Raw genomic sequence first — 17,061 nt, 5'->3', positions numbered from 1 at the left:
TAAACAGACCCTTCAGTCCAACTCACCCATGCTAACCAGATACCCTAAATTGTTCTAATCCCATTTGCCAGCATTTGGCCCACATTTCTTTAAACCCTTCCTATTCATATATCCTTCCAGATACCTTTTAAATGTTGTTATTGTACCAGCCTCCACCACTTCCTCTGGCAGCTCATTTCATACACACACCACCCTCTGTATGAAAAAGTTGCCCCTTAGGTCCTTTTTAAAGCTTTACCCTCTCACCTTAAGCCTATGCCCTCTGGTTTTGGACTCTCCTACTCCAGGGAAAAGATCTTGTCTATTCACCCTATCCATTGCCCCTCATGATTTTATATATCTCCATAAGGTCACCCCTTAGCCTCCGATGTTCCAGGGAAAATAGCCCCAGCCTATTAAGTCTCTTCCTCTAGCTCAAATCCTCCAACTCTGGCAACATGTTTGTAAATCTTTTCTGACAGCTTTCAAGTTTCACATCCTTCCTGTATCAAGAAGACCAAAATTGCACATGGTACTCCGAAAGTGGCCAAACCAAGGTCCTGTACATCCGCAACATGACCTCGCAGCTCCTATACTCAATGCACTGATCAATACCAAATGCGTTCTTCACTATCCTGTCTCCACGTTCAAGAAACTAGAAACCTGCACTCCAAGGTCTCTTTGTTCAGCAACACTCTCCAGGACCTTACTATTAAGTATATAAGTCCTGCGTTGAATTGCTTTTCCAAAATGCAGCACCTCACAATTATCTAAATTAAACTCCATCTGCCACTCCCGGGCTATCGGCCCATCTGATCAAGGTCCCGTTGTATTCTGAGGTCACCTTCTTTGCTGTCCACTACACTTCCAATTTTGGTGCCATTTGCAAACTTACTAACTATACCTCCTGTGTTCATATCAAAATCATTTATATAAATGACAAAAAGCAGTGGACCCAGCACTGGTCCTCGTGGCGCATCACTCTCACAGGCCTGCAGTCTGAAAAGCAGCCCACTGACTTCCGGTGTCAAGCCAGTTCTGTATCCAAATGGCTGCTTCTCCCTGTATTTCATTTGATTGTTCTTTAGAGAAAACCAAGTTCCAGAGAGGGAGAGCAATAGAAAAATAGGTATTTAGAGGTTAACATCTGTCATTGGGAAAATTCTAGAATTTGTTATAAGGGATATATTGCAAAATATTTAGAAAGGCATAATAAATTTAGGTGGCACGGTGACACAGTGGTTAGCACTGCTGCCTCACAGCGCCAGAGACCCGGGTTCAATTCCCGCCTTGGGCAGCTGTCTGTGTGGAGTTTGCACATTCTCCCTGTGTCTGCGTGGGTTTCCGGTTTCCTCCCACAGTCCAAAGATGTGCAGGTTAGGTGAATTGGCCATGCTAAATTGCCAGTAGTGTTAGGTGAAGAGGTAAATGTAGGGGAATGGGTCTGGGTGGGTTGCTCTTCGGAGGGTCGGTGTGGACTTGTTGGGCCGAAGGGTCTGTTTCCACACTGTAAGTAATCTAAATCTAAAATTCAAGAAAAACTAGTACAGCTTCAAAAGATAGAAATTTTGCTTGACGTATTAATCACACTTCTTTTGAGGAGATAATAAACAGGATAGATAAAGGAGAATCAGCAGATGTAATATGCAATATATGGATTTCCAAAAGACATTCTGTGAAGTGCTAATCATAAGGCTATTCAATAAGTATCCATGGTGTTTGTGAAGCATATTAGCATGGATAAAGGATTGACTGACTAACAGACAAAGAGTTGGGAAAAAAGGGGTTATTTTCAGGATGGCAAGCTGTAACTAGTGGTGTGCCAATGGGATCATTGCTAATGCCACAGTTATTTAACATAGATTAATGACTCGCATGACAGAAGTGAATTAATATAGCCATGTTTGCAGATGACACAAAAATAGGATGGAATGCAAGTAATGAGGATGACACAAAGTGTTTGCAAAGGGTTATAGGAAGGTTAAGTGAGTGGGCAAACTTTTGGCAGATGAAATATAATGTGGGAAAATGTATGGTTATGAACTTTGACAGGAAGAATACAAGAGAAGAATATTATTTAAATGGAAAAAGACTGCAAAAATGTGCAGCACAGAGATTTGGAGTCCTTGTGCATGTATCACAGAAAGCTAGCATGCAAGTTCAGTGGATGATAGGGAAGGCAAGTGGACTGTTGGCCTTTATTTCAAAATTAAATTCAAAGGAATGTCTTGCTAAAATTATACTAGGCACTAGTCAGATCACACTTAGAACACAGTGAACAGATTTAGGCTCCTTATCTAAGGAAAGATATACAAACATTGGATGCACTTCAGAGAAGGTAAGGTTTACTGGGTTGAGTTTGGGCATGGAGAGGTTTTCTAAAGATGCGAGGTTGAGTAGGTTGGGCTTATACTCAGTGGAGCTTAGAAGATTTATATCTTCCTAAATCCTATTAAAATATACAAGATTTTTAAAGGTCTTGATAGGGTAGATGCAAATAGATTATTCAAACTGCTTAGGATCAGAAGGCAGCAATTCAAAGTAAGGGGTTACCATTTAAGTCAGAGTTAAGAAGGAATTCCTTCTCTCAGTGGGTAGTGAATTTATGAATGTCTGTGACCAGGCATGGGATATTCTGAAAGGGGAGGGTAAGCAGCCAGAGATTGTGGTTGATATTGGTACTGACTACATAGGAAGGTTGAGAGATGAGGTCCTGCAAAGGGAATTTAGGGAGTTATATAGAAAATTGAAAAGTAGGATCTCTACTGTCATTTGACAGTGAAACCGGAAATAGAGAGGTCAGACATTTGAATGCATGGCTAAAGAGTTGGTGTAGGAGGGAGAACTTCTGTTTATTCAAAAAGGAAAAGAAGGCTTACACAAAGATTAGGAAACTGAAGCCAAACAGACCCTCGAAGAGCACAAAGATACCAGGAAAGAACTCAAACAAGGAATTAGGAAGACTTAAAGGGACCATGCAATGTCTTTAGCAAACAGGATAAAGGAAAATCCCAAGGCATTTTATAAAGTTATAAGAAGCAAAACGGAAGGATAGGTCCAATCAAGAGCAAAGAGGGAATTTATGCTTGGAATTGGTGGAAGTGCATGTGGCCCTTATGAATATTTTGCATTGGTATTCATAAAAGCGAAGGACATGGTGGAAATAGAGTCTTGGGAGGGGTACATTGATATTCTAGGGCATATCACCATAAAAAAAGGAGATGGTGCTGGGTGTTTTCAGAAGCATTAAAGTAGATAAGTCCCTAGGACCTGATGGGATTTATCACAAAATGCTGAGAGAAGCAGGTGAGGAAATTGCTGGATTTTTGTACAAAACCTTTGTATCCTCTTTAGTGACAGGAGAGATCCCAGAAGACTGGAGAATAGTCAATGTTGTTTCTTTGTTTCAGAAGAGCAACAGGCATAATCTGGGAAATTACAAGCCATGAGCCTTGAGTAATGGTTGAGAAATTATTGGAGAAGATTCTTAGGTATAGGATTTACTCAAAATTGGATAAATATGGACTTATTAGTGATAGGCAGCATGGTTTTGTGTGGGGACAGTTGTTTTTTGAGGAAGTAGTGAAGATGATTGATGAAGGCAGGGTGATAGATGTATATATGGACTTTAGCAAGGCCTTTGACAGGGTCCCACAGCTACCTGGATTACACCTCTTCCCACCCTACCTCCTACAAAAATGCCATTCCATATTCCCAATTCCTCCGCCTCCGCCGTATCTGCTCCCAGGAGGACCAGTTCCACCACAGAACACACCAGATGGCCTCCTTCTTTAGAGACCGCAATTTCCCTTCCCACGTGGTTAAGGATGCCCTCCAATGCATCTCGTCCACATCTCACACCTCTGCCCTCAAACCCCATCCCTCCAACCGTAACAAAGACAGAACCCCCCGGTACTCACCTTCCACCCTACCAACCTTCGCATAAACCAAATCATCTGACGACATTTCCGCCACTTCAAAAAGACCCCACCACCAGAAATATATTTCTCTCCCCACCCCTTTCCGCCTTCCGCAAAGACCATTCCCTCCGTGACTACCTGGTCAGGTCCACGCCCCAACAACTCACCCTCCCATCCTGGCACCTTCCCCTGCCACCGCAGGAATTGCAAAACCTGCGCCCACACCTCCTCCCTCACCTCCATCCAAGGCCCCAAAGGAGCCTTCCACATTCATCAAAGTTTTACCTGCACATCCACCAATATCATTTATTGTATCCGTTGTTCCCGATATGGTTTCCTCTACATTGGGGAGACTGGACGCCTCCGGGTAGAGCACTTTAGGGAACATCTCGCGCCAATCAACCACGCCGCCCTGTGGCCCAACATTTCAACTCCTCCTCCCCAGCCGAGGACATGGAGGTCCTGGGCCTCCTTCACCGCCACTCCCTCACCACCCGATGCCTGGAGAAAGAACGCATCAATGTGGACTTCACCAGTTTCCTCTTTTCCCTTTCCACCGCCTCACCCCAGTTCCAAACTTCCAGTTCAGCACTGTCCCCATGACTTGTCCTATCTTCCTTTCCACCTATCCACTCCACCCTCCTCTCTGACCTATCATCTTCATCCCCACCCTCATTCACCCATTGTACTCTTTGCTACCCTTCCCCACCCTCCTCTCTGACCTATCACCTCCATCCCCATCCCCATTCACCTATTGGACTCTATGTTACTTTCTCCCCACCCCCACCCTCCTCTCATTTATCTCTCCACCTTGCAGGCACTCTGCCTCTATTCCTGATGAAGGGCTTTTGCCCGAAACGTTGATTTTCCTGCTTCTCGGATGCTGCCTGAACTGCTGTGCTTTTCCAGCACCACTCTATTCCAGAATCTGGTTTCCAGCATCTGCAGTCATTGTTTTTTACCTAGGGTCCCTCATGGCAGGCTGATACAAAAGGTAAAGTCATATGGGATCCATGATGAGCTGCTAAGATGGTTACAGAACTGGCTCAGTCATGGACAGTATGTAGCAGTGGAAGGATGGTTTTCAGATAGGAGATCAATGTTGTTCCGCAGGGATCAATGTTGGGCCTACTATTGTTTGTAGTATATAAATGATTTGGAGGAGAATGTAGTGGCCTAATTAATAAGTTTGCAGATAACACAAAGATTCAGGGAGTTGTGGATAGTGAGGAACATTGCCAGGGATAAAGCAGGATATGGATTAGATGGATACTTGAATGGACAAACAACAGATGGAGTTTAATCCAGAAAAATGAGATGAGATGCATTTTGGGAGATCTAATACATGAGGGAAGTATACAGTAAACGGCAGAATCCTTAGTAGCATCAACACAGAGAGAGATCTGGATGTACAGGTCCACAGTTCCCTGAAAGTAGCAACAATAAGATGATCAAGGAGACATCCTTGCCTTCCTTGGTTGGGGCATAGAGGACAAAAATTGGCAAGTCATGTTGCAGCTATATTGAACTTTATTTAGATAACATTTGGAATATTGTGTACAGTTCTGGGGGCCACACTACCAGAAGGATATGGAGGGTTTGGGGAGGATACAGAAACTTTTTACCAGGATATTGTTTTACCAGGCCATTAGCTATGATGATAGATTGGACAAACTTGGTTTGTTTTCACTTGAATGTTGAAGAATGAGGGGTAACTTGATAGTAGTTTACAAAATTACGAGAGGCATAGATAAAATGGATAGTCTGAATCATTTTCCCAGGGTAGAAATGCCTATTACTAGAGAACATGCATTTAAGGTAAAAGGGGGAAAGTTTAAAGGAAATGTGAGAGACAAGTATTTTACACAGACGGTGGTAAATACATGGAATGCGCTGAAAAGGTGGTGGAGGTGGATATAATAGCGTTTAAGAGGCATCTTGACAGATACAAAAGGCAGGACAGAGTAGAGACAAAAAAATTTTTAGTTTGCAAAGGCATCATGTGTTGGGCAGTCCTGGTGGGCGAAAGGGCCGATTTCTATTCCATACTGTTCTTTGTTTTTTTATATCTGGATCATTGGGATCTCTTCCAGGGCAGATGAGACCTGTACAAAAAGTGTGCATTGAACCTAAACTGGAGCATCACTAATATCTTTGCAGGAAGGTTTGCTAGTGCTACTTGGAAGTTTTAAACCAGTGTGGCAGGGGGTGGAAACCAGAGCAGAAGGTCAGCATGTAGAGAGTGATTGAGGAGAATGTAGAGGTTAAATCAAATAATCTACTACGAAGAAAAAGGAATGGCCAGATTAATAGATACGAAGGGACTGGCGGTCTTCAAATGTATTTATTTTAGTACAATGATTATAACAGGTAAGGCAGATGAGCTTAGACCTTGGATTAATACATGGAACATTAGTACCATGAGGAGAAAGTGAGGTCTGCAGATGCTGGAGATCAGAGCTGAAAATGTGTTGCTGGAAAAGCGCAGCAGGTCAGGCAGCATCCAGGGAACAGGAGAATCGACGTTTCGGGCATAAGCCTGAAGAAGGGCTTATGCCCGAAACGTCGATTCTCCTGTTCCCTGGATGCTGCCTGACCTGCTGCGCTTTTCCAGCAACACATTAGTACCATGGTGTGCTAGCCACTGCAGAAACCTAGTTGATAGAAGTATAGGACTGTCAGCTCAACATTGCATGGTTTAGATGTTTCACACATGAGAGAGAGGGATGTATAAGGGGTGTGGGAGTTATATTACTGATTAAGGGGAATGTCACATCTCCACCAAAGAGGATGTCTTGGAAGGCTCATCCAATGAGGCCATTTGGGTAGAACTCAGGAATAAGAAAGGTGCAGTCACTATGATGGGGTTATACTATAGGCCTCCCAATAGCCAGCCGGAGATAGAGGAGCAGTTATGTAAGAAAAGCATGGAAAGGTTTAAAAACAACAGCGTTGTTGTAGTGAGGGATTTTATATTTCCCAAAATATGACTGGGACTCCCTTAGTGCCTGGGGCTTGAATGAGCTAGAATTTGTTAGGTCCATCCAGAGGGGGTTCTTGAAACAGTATGTAGATAGTCCAACTTGGGAAGGGGCCACACAGACCTTGCTTTGTGTAATGAGACTGGCCAGGTGATCAATGTTTCAGCGGGGGAGCATTTTGGGAACTGTGGTCATAATTCTGTAAGTTTTAAGAATAATTGGATAAGGATACAATTGGTACTCAGATGAAAGAGCTAAAGTGGAGAAAGGGTAATTACAACAGTATTAGGCAGGAACTGGAAATATTAGATTGAGAGTAGTTGAGAGTAAATTCACATCTGAGTGGGAGTGTTTTAATGGTTAGTTGTTCAGAGTTCCAGGCCAGCATGCTCCTGTGAGGATGAAAGGTAAGGATGGCAAGATTTGGGAACCCTGGATGACAAGAGATGTTGGAAGAGATGTTCAAAAGAGAAAGGAAGCATATGTAAGGTTTAGAGAACAAATCAAATAAAGCCCTTGAGGAATGTAAAGGGAAGCAGGAAAGAATTTAAGGAATTAGGAGTGCTAAAAGTGGCTATGAAATGATCTTGGCAAGTAGGATAACGGAAAATCCCAGAACATGTATAAAGAGCAAGACGGTACCAAGGGAAGGATTAGGTCCACTCAGGGGCAAAGAAGGGAATTTAAGTATGAAGCTAGAGGAAGTAGGTGAAGTCCTTAATGAGTACTTCACATCAGTATTCACCAAGGAGAAGGTCATGGATGAAAAGATTAGGGAGGGGTTTGTTGATATTCTAGGGTAAATATTTTCTATGTTAAGGAGGAAGAGTCTTGAAAAACATTAAGGTGAATAGGTCCCCAGGGCCTAATGGGATCTATCCCAGGATACTGATGGAGGCAAAGGAGAGGATTGCTGAGGCCTTGACAGAGATCTTTGTATCCTCTTTAGCCATAGGCAAATCCCAGAAGACTGTAGAATAGCCAGTTGTGTTCCTTTGTTTAAGAAAGGCAACAGGAATAATTCAGGAAATTATAGGCCAGTGAGCCCTACACCGGTGGCCATAAATTCTGTGTCCTACGATCTTTACTCCACAACCACCTAATGAAGGAGCAGACCTCCGAAAGCTAGTGCTTCCAAATAAACCTGTTGGACTATAACCTGGTGTTGTGTGATAGGGAAATTATTGGAGAAGATTCTTAGGGACAGGATTTACTCACATTTGGAAAAGAATGGATGGACTTATTCAGGATAATCAGATGATCACAAATTTGATTGAGTTTTTTGAGAAAGAGACAAAGATGATTGATGATGGTAGGGCAAGGACTTTTCATGATAAAAAGCATTTGACAAAGGCTGTCATGATGGGCTGGTCCAGAAGATTAAGTCACTTAGAATCCATAGTGAGTTGCTAAGTTGGATGCAAAATTGGCTTGGTCACAGAAGACAAAGGGTAGTTGTGGAAGGGTGATTGTCTGACTGGAGGTCTGTGACTGATGGTGTTCTACAGGATCAGTGCTGAGGCCTCTGTTGTTTGTAATATATAGATAAATGGTTTGGATGAAAATGTTGGTGGTCTGATTATTAAATTTGCAGGTGACACAAAAATTGGTTGAATTGTGGATAGTGAGGGAGGTTATCAAAGGATATAGCAGGATGTAGATCAGATGCAAATTTGTGTGAAGAAATGGTAGATGGTGTTCAATCTGGACAAGTGTGAGGTGTTGCATTTTGGGAGGTCAAATACAAGAGGAAAGTATACAGTAAATGGCAGGACCCTTTGGATCATTAATATAAGAGGGATCTTGTGGTGCAAGTCTGTAGCTCCCTGAAAGTGGCAACACAAGTGGGTAAGGTGGTAACAAATGCATAAGGCATGCTTGCCTTCATTGATCGGGGCATTGAATATAAAACTTTAGTTAGGCGACATTTGGTACATTGTGTACAATTCTGGTTGCCACACTGTGGAAAGTTGTGGAGGCTTTGGAGACAATGCAGAAGAAGTTTACAGGATGTTACCTGAATGGACAAATTCGGATTGTTTTCATTAGAGCTTCAGAGGTTGAGGGGTGACCTGATAAAATTATATAAAATTATGAGGGGCATTGATAGGGTGGATATTCAGAGTCTTTTTTCCCAGGTTGGAAATATCAAAATCATGGACAAATGTTTAAGGTGAGAGGGAGAAAGTTCAAAGAAGATGTGCAAAGCAGGTTTTCTTTTTAGGCATAGAGTGGTGGGTGCCTCGAGTGCGCTGCCAAGGAACATGGTAGAAGCAGATATGATAATAAAGTTTAAGAAGCATTTAAACAGACATATGAACAGGCAGGGAATAGAGCGATATGGACCATGTGCAGTCAGATGAATTGGTTTGGAATGTCGACATAATCAGCATAGATATGTTGGGCCAAAGGATCTGTTACTCTGCTGTACTGTTCTGTGTTTACCACAGAGGGCTGTTGAGGCTATGTTATTAAGTGTGTTCAAGGCTGGGATAATCAGTAAGGGAGTCAAGGTTTCTGAGGATAATGCAGAAAGACAGAGTTGAGGATTATCAGGTCAGCCATGATCTCATTGAAAATAGAATCAGACCCGTTGTGCTGAATGACCTCCCTCTGCTGCTCCTCTGTCTTATGGTCTTACGTGATTGAATATACAATTGGCGTCATAGATTGGGCTTAATAAAGAGATAGGTGAGCTTTAGAGGTAGAGACTGTCACACTTGAAATAGGGGAGACATTAATTATTTCAGTTGTGTATTGGGAGAGATTTATTCCAGTGAGATTCCTAACAGATTGAGTGAGATGCGCAAAATAGTACTGGCTGCAAGATAAACCATTACAGTAGACCCCATGTATGAAATATGTTTAAAAGGAGATAAATTTGATACTTAACTGTGAAAATTGTAGGCTGTACATATCTGATGCACAATTCTGTTTTTAAATATGAAAGAATAGACTGAACAAATTGTAAGAAATTTGTGATATTTTGTTATCAGTATAGCAGCCGGCAGGACATAACCGTTAGGTGACAAACTGCAGTTACCTCATACCACGCATGTGTTCAGCAAACCAATTATTTAATTCCAGTGAGATCACCAGCATGCCAGTAGCATATATTTTGAATTAATTTCCTTTTTATGATGATTTTCACCATACTAAGTAGTAAGTTTTGCACCAACAGCACATAGGAAAATAATTCAGCTTTAAATTCTTGGGGGGAATATACAATCCACTCGGCTTTGAAAGGTGTAAGAATCTATTCTCTGAATGTCTTACTAAATAATACACTGTCTGGTATGGTACTAAGCCATGAAGATCAAGAAACTCCTTAACTTCAGTTCTTGGTTTGTATGAAGATAGCTGATCTCGGTTGGCACAGTTACAGAAGTGCTACAGTTAGCTTCAGCACTGTGTACATATGGTCTTTATTGAAAATGGGCCAACTTGAATTTCTGGTTTGTTACAACATAAAACTCAATGTATACAGATGTCATGAAACAGAAAATGCAGCAATTAGAAATCAATGTTGTAATGTATTTTTTTTAAAACACCATTGAAAACTGTAAAACTTTAAAAAAAACAGGTAAAACTGGTTTAGCAAGATTCTGTTGTTAATAGTTTCAAATTATAGTCATGGTGGGGCAGATGAAAAGACATCAATATTTTTAGATCTTTACATCAATACTAACGAATCAGAAACACTTGCTTGCTATGAGAGATGACGATCTATTTCTTAACATGGATGTCACACACACTGCTCTCAGATGGTCTCACAAGTCAGCTGCTGCATTCTGGCAGTGAGCAATGATGTAAAAAAATTTCTGTTAACATTTTATGAAAGCCAAACAGACATTCAAAATATTAATTACCAAAATTGTTTAGTTATTCTTGTCTTTATAATGTTAATTTTTAGATAGTATGCAAGTACTCAGCTATTTAAGTATAAGTTGTAAATACTGAAAAGAATGGGAAAGAAGTGTAGACTGGGGCACTGGGACGTTATGAGAAATGAAGTGGAGGTTACGCAAAGATGAGTTCAACACAGATCTCTGTGAATTCATCTAGAATGCCCTTCCCAAGGATAAAGTGGTCATCCTTGGAAATTCAATGCCAGAATTGATTGTGACAGCCTGCCAAGGAAGGGAGCACTCAGAAACCATGGAATCGGAAACTGCAGTGGAAATGAATATTTACTCTTGGAAATCTATTCAGAAAATCAACAAGCCAAAACCAACAACTTTCAACAAAAAGACCACTTCAAGACAAAATGGGTACATCTCCGCACTAAACGCTAGCACTTGAAAGACTATGTCTTGGTGCTCCAGTGAGACCTAAAGGATGTCCTGCATTCTCATCCTGTGCTGATTGGGATACAGACACTGGCTTATTCATTTAAATCTGAACTTTCACTTCAAGTTTAAGTCCAAGAACAGACGTAGTGACAACTCAAAGTTTGAGTCAGCAATCTGCAAATGCCATCTTAGAGTCATAGAGATGTACAGCATGGAAACAGACCCTTCGGTCCAACCCGTCCATGCCGACCAGATATCCCAACCCAATCTAAACCCACCTGCCAGCACCCAGCCCATATCCCTCCAAACCCTTCCTATTCGTATACCCATCCAAATGCCTCTTAAATGTTGTAATTGTACCAGCTTCCACCACATCCTCAGGCAGCTCATTCCATACACGTACCACCCTCTGCGTGAAAAGGTTGCCCCTTTGGTCTCTTTTATATCTTTTCCCTCTCACCCTAAATCTATGCCCTCCCCAACCCCAGGGAAAAGACTTTGTCTATTTACCCTATCCATGCCCCTCATAATTTTGTAAACCTCTATAAGGTCACCCTTCAGCCTCCGACACTCCAGGGAAAACCGCTCCAGCCTGTTCAGCCTCTCCCTATAGCTCAAACAACCTACAGGCCAGACTGGAACACTCTGATCTCACTGTTGTTTTCACTCAGACTAACTCTGGGAACACACCAAAGCTGTAATATTGGATACTTCCAATTAAGTCATCAGAATCGACACCAGGGAGAATAGGGATCAGTTTGATGAAAATGACAATGTAAAGGTCAGCTTATAAGGCTCACACATGGCTCAACCAAAGGAACTGAGAGGAATTGACAATCAGCCACCAAGCACACAGCACACTTCAGGGTAAATGGAGGAACTTTCAAAATGACTGGTGGATCATACTTGTGTAAAAATCTCAATGGCATGCTGTTACTGGTAGCATATGAAGCTTCTATGAAGCACTAAAATCTATGTACCAGCATATCAAACCCAAAATCCCTGAGGAACACTGATGGCAGGACAGTACACACTGACGAAAAGTCAGGTCTGGTTTGCTTGTCAGAGCACTTTGAAATGCTCTTCAGCACCAAGTACACAGTACACAAGACTAGTATCAACTGCATCTAACAATAAACTTAATATGCTGGCATTCCTGTGAGAAATGTGACTGGTACCGATCAGATGAAGAGCAACAAAGCCCAGGAGTCAACAGAATTCCTCCTGAGGTCTTAAAGCATGGTGGCACTACCCTACATACCAAACTCCATGAGGTTTTCATGGCCTGCTGGAAGCAGGGTAGCATTGCACAGAATCTTCATGATGCCATTATTATCATTGTGTACAAACACAAAACAGAGAGGGCAGATTGCTGTAACTACCATGAAATTCATCCTCTTTTGTTTTGCTGGGAAGATCCTGGCTAGAATACTTCTGAACAGCAGAAAGAAACTTCCCAGAGAGCCATTGCAGGTTCACCAGCACCAGAGGAACCCCAACAAGATACTTATGTTCAGACAAATACATGAGGTATGATCTGAGTAAAACAAAGGGCCTATATGTCACTTTTGTAAATCTCACCAACACAATAAACACTGTAAGCAGAACTAAACTTTGGAAAATCTTTGAAAAACAGATTCCTGGTTATGATGCAGCAGCTTCATGAAAATCAGGATAGACAAATACAACAGTGACCTCTCGAATCTCTTCTAAATCTTCAATGGTGTGAAACAGGGATATGTAGCAGCCAGAGCTCTATTCACCATTACCTTCAGCATGCTGCTGTAGAAGGCAAGAGAATAATTCCTGTGATAGTTCATGTCTTGCGTCCAGACTGATGGATTTCTTTTCAACTTCTGACATCTTCAGGCTCATGCAAACACACAAGAGGAACTCATGTGAATGTCTTCTTACTGATGACTGTGCTCTCTTGACTCACAGGCAGTCAGACATGCATTGGCGCCAAGTCATGGGTCCTTTATGAGCGCTTCCACCAATGCTACCACTGCAACATCCTCATGGTCTGCTGGCAGGGTCACATCACTAACATTGAAGTCCTGGAAATGGCCAAAATCACCAGGATTGAGGCTATCCTCCTGGAAGACCAGCCATGTTAGGTAGGGGATGAGGGCTGTGGAATGTGGTGGTAATGGGTTTGTATCTGTCTGGATGAACAACAGTTGCTTGCCCAAGACTGTTGTGTGGAGAGCTGGCCACTGGTAAATGGAACAGAGGGGCTCCAGGCAAAAAATTTGAGAAACTGCTGAAGTTACTCTCTGTGTGACACATTGACCATCGCTAGATTAGATTAGATTAGATTAGATTACTTACAGTGTGGAAACGGGCCCTTCGGCCCAACAAGTCCACACTGCCCCTTCGAAGCGCAACCCACCCATACCCCTACATTTACCCCTTACCTATCACTACGGGCAATTTAGCATGGCCAATTCACCTGACCTGCACATCTTTGGAGTATGGGAGGAAACCGGAGCACCCGGAGGAAACCCACGCAGACACGGGGAGAACGTGCAAACTCCACACAGTCAGTCGCCTGAGGCGGGAACTGAACCTGGGTCTCTGGCGCTGTGAGGCAGCAGTGCTAACCACTGTGCCACCGTGCCGCCCATAGTGGAAAACATCGGCCATAGATCATGGTTCCTGGAGATGCAACATCAAAAGTGCAACAGGGACCTTTGAGACTAATTAAGAACAAGAATGATAGATAAAAGGAGGAAAAGGATAGATCCAAATGTCTCCAGCAGCAACTTCACCTGCCTCTGCTTTGGGAGAATTTGCCAGTTTTGTGTAGCCTTGATTCAGCACCAATAAGCCTGCAAGCACTGAGTATACCCTCTCTAAAGTCTTCATCCACTAAACAATAGTTGGAAGTAGACATTACACAAGAAGTGATACAAATGGTAGAGTTTACTAGAAATGTGGTCTTGGAATGGCAATTGTGGACCATGGAAGCATTGGGGAGTGGGTCCTTAGGTGTGTTGTTCAACGCTATATGTTAAAAAAAAAACTTCTGCTGGAAAACATTTTTGCAAGAAGAGGATAATGAGTAAAATAATGTAGCAAAATAAATGTGCAAAGTAGGGAATTGCCCAGAAAATTTATAGAAGCTATTACATTGTTTGGTCCATAAATTTACATATTTATCGGTATACTTCTCTGTATAAACAAAATATGCATAGTGATGAATTACTATGTATCCTTAAATGATGTTTATTGATTTGCTTAGCCTTGTTAACCATTGTCTGCTTTAAAATTCTCGTTTAGAAATAGCCGAAGATTGTTGTGCATGGAGCTAATACAGTAATACTATAACAAGACTGGGGGATTGTGGCTAAGATATGCCACCAGTCCCAGTTATGGTAACCATTTTACAGTGACACTGGGAAAACCTCCATGCAAAGTTTCTGTTACTAGTCTGTTTCAATCTATAACAAGGTGCCTTTAAACAAATACTTTATATATTTATATTTATAAATATTTTGCACGTGTCTAATTCAAAATATTGTGGCACCAACCCAGTATTTGTTCTGATTATCTAGGAAGACAGTGAAATTTAATTAGGATTTAAGTGGGAATCTAAAACAAATTTATTCTCGTTAACAAGTGCTGTAATTGTTTCCTACAGATGTGAGATAGAGGCCACTTTAGAAAGACTAAAGAAACTGGAACGAGATCTGAGCACAAAAGAACAGGAGTTGAAGGAACGAGAAAGACGTTTGAAAATGTGGGAGCAAAAGTTGGTGGAGCAGTCCAGTGCACCTGTAAGTAATCAAAGCTATATCATTAACTGTAATTTTTTAAATGCTACAACTACTATTCACATTTTCCTCTGCTTCAAAAATTACTTATTACACATGTAATAAAAATGTAATAAATGTTCTCCTGCATAAATGATGGATAATCTATTTTACCAGCAAGTATGGGGCAAAGTATTGACATACGCCCTCGGAAGCCCCTGTCCTTTATGGTGACATCACTCCAATTTCTTCACATTTTCTTCTAACTACATCATGTGATTTTCTGGCAAATGAGGGAAAAATAATTTTCCCTATTCAACCACTGGCCACAGCATTCCAGTAAACATTTTACAGTTTTACGTAAGCTTAGGCAATTGAAAAATCTCAACTGTATAAGGTCTTAGTTTCACAAATTGTGTAAGTCCCAGACTGTCATAAATAATGACAATGTACATATTGGGTTTTCAACCTTATCCAGAAATGATTCAATTTAATGTGAGGATTCTTATTTAATAATCATCAAAACTTATGAAATTTCCTCTTAAAAGTTATTATGCCAGAAAATGTTGGGACAAAATGTATTACCCACATATACATATGATAGGAACAAAATGGCCCACATCTGTTAATTTACATCTGAATTTTAAGTTAATTAATTAAGATTAATAGTGTTCATCAAAAAAATCCAACAGAGTAGAGGAGGACTCCATTGGTTGTAGTAAATATTTTAAGTTAGCTGCTATTAGAAGATAAGTGAAAAAAATGTCTAAGACACCTGCAAGAGAAAGTGATGTGCTGTTACAAGGCCAGTGGTCACAAAAAACTTTCCCAATTAAGTTGGCTAGCTCATAGTATTACCCATTAAATGTGGAGGGGGACTTTACTGGAAGGTTAAGAATTGCTGCATATATGGTGAGTAATCACAAGCTAATAAAAAAATCAATTTTGTGCTTTTTCTAAATATTCTCCAATGCTGATATTTAATCTTTTGTTTGCTGTTGTGTTCATCTATGGTCTCTCTCTCTCTCTCCTCTTTTTACTTAGCTTTTCTTACCTCTTACTGCAAGGTTTTCTGAAGAGTCTTTCTATGAGTCTAAGACAGAGGAGTCAAACAGTACAGAGATGTCATGTCAGATCACAGCTACCAATAACGAGAAGGTAGATGGCATGAACGAAAGTCTGCAGAAAATGATGAGTGGTTTTGGCAATATCCTGTCTATGAACCTAGCAGGACCTGTCATGCAGTCTGGGATTCAGATAGATATGCAAGCCAAGCAGAATTCCTCCAAATCAACTTGTGTCAGAAAGGGGAAAAAAATCAATATGACAATGGATTTTGATCACTGGTCATATGATAGTAATTAAATCTGAGCACATAAAGCTTTTGAACATTATTAAAGCAACCAACTGTATTAGCCTAGTGAATGTTTGTTTTCCACAGCAATTCTAAACAATACAAATATTAATATATCCAGCTTAGTGTCTTATTTATGCTGTGAGCTTACAGTACTTTATTAAGCATAATGCATGGCAGAAATTGAAGCATTGTTACTTTATTAGAATATCAATCTAAACACTGAAAAGTAGTGCAGCCATTCATGAAACGAAATGTTCTAAAGTTTAAAAAGTTAAAGATAATTGTAAGTAGAGTGTTTCGATATCAACTTTTCATTACCGGAGCTCATTTTTATAAGACCTGAAAATATTTATACAACATTTGAGATTATTTACAGTTTGAAGGCTGTTTTAATATGGACGTCTTTTCTGTGTTTTGTGTTACCTATTTTCTATTCCTTTTTTCAATAAACTTAATTTAGTAGCTTATTCACAATTGTCTGGGTTCTCTTTCCTTCAGAGTAGTAATTTTGAAAGAAAATATTTTGTATGCCTGTTTTCTAATACTGTGTATGCTACTTTCACTTCTACTTAGTATTCAGCTATTAAATCCATGCTTTTTAATCTATCCTGCTATACATATTCTAGATGCTTCTCCATGAGAACCTGGTCACCTTCCTAGTTAGTGGAACAGAGCCCTGCATTCTACTGCTGCTCAGTAAACCAGTATTTATGACTCCAAATTTTTAATAGGCTGTGTTTCAGCCATTTTTGAGACCTGAAATGCAATGTAAAATGA

At 40.9% G+C, this 17,061-nt stretch overlaps 1 protein-coding gene across 3 annotated transcripts in view; it reads left to right on the top strand.

Annotated features, from left to right (window-relative positions):
* LOC122551555 (mitogen-activated protein kinase kinase kinase 20-like) overlaps nucleotides 1-16,751 on the top strand; it is an 84,752-nt gene extending 68,001 nt beyond the window's left edge. For all 3 annotated transcript variants that reach the window (XM_043693613.1, XM_043693614.1, XM_043693612.1), the window contains exons 11-12: nucleotides 14,816-14,951; nucleotides 15,972-16,751. In XM_043693613.1, coding sequence (XP_043549548.1) covers nucleotides 14,816-14,951; nucleotides 15,972-16,292 — 457 coding nt within the window. In that variant the 3' untranslated portion in view covers nucleotides 16,293-16,751. The remainder of the gene's footprint in view (nucleotides 1-14,815; nucleotides 14,952-15,971) is intronic.
* Nucleotides 16,752-17,061: the final 310 nt, after the last annotated feature.

This window comes from Chiloscyllium plagiosum, chromosome 7 (assembly GCF_004010195.1).
Source record: "Chiloscyllium plagiosum isolate BGI_BamShark_2017 chromosome 7, ASM401019v2, whole genome shotgun sequence".
Classification (NCBI taxonomy): domain Eukaryota; kingdom Metazoa; phylum Chordata; class Chondrichthyes; order Orectolobiformes; family Hemiscylliidae; genus Chiloscyllium; species Chiloscyllium plagiosum.
The sequence above is the reverse complement of the archived record's forward strand: the minus strand, read 5'-3'. Positions and strand labels throughout refer to the sequence as shown.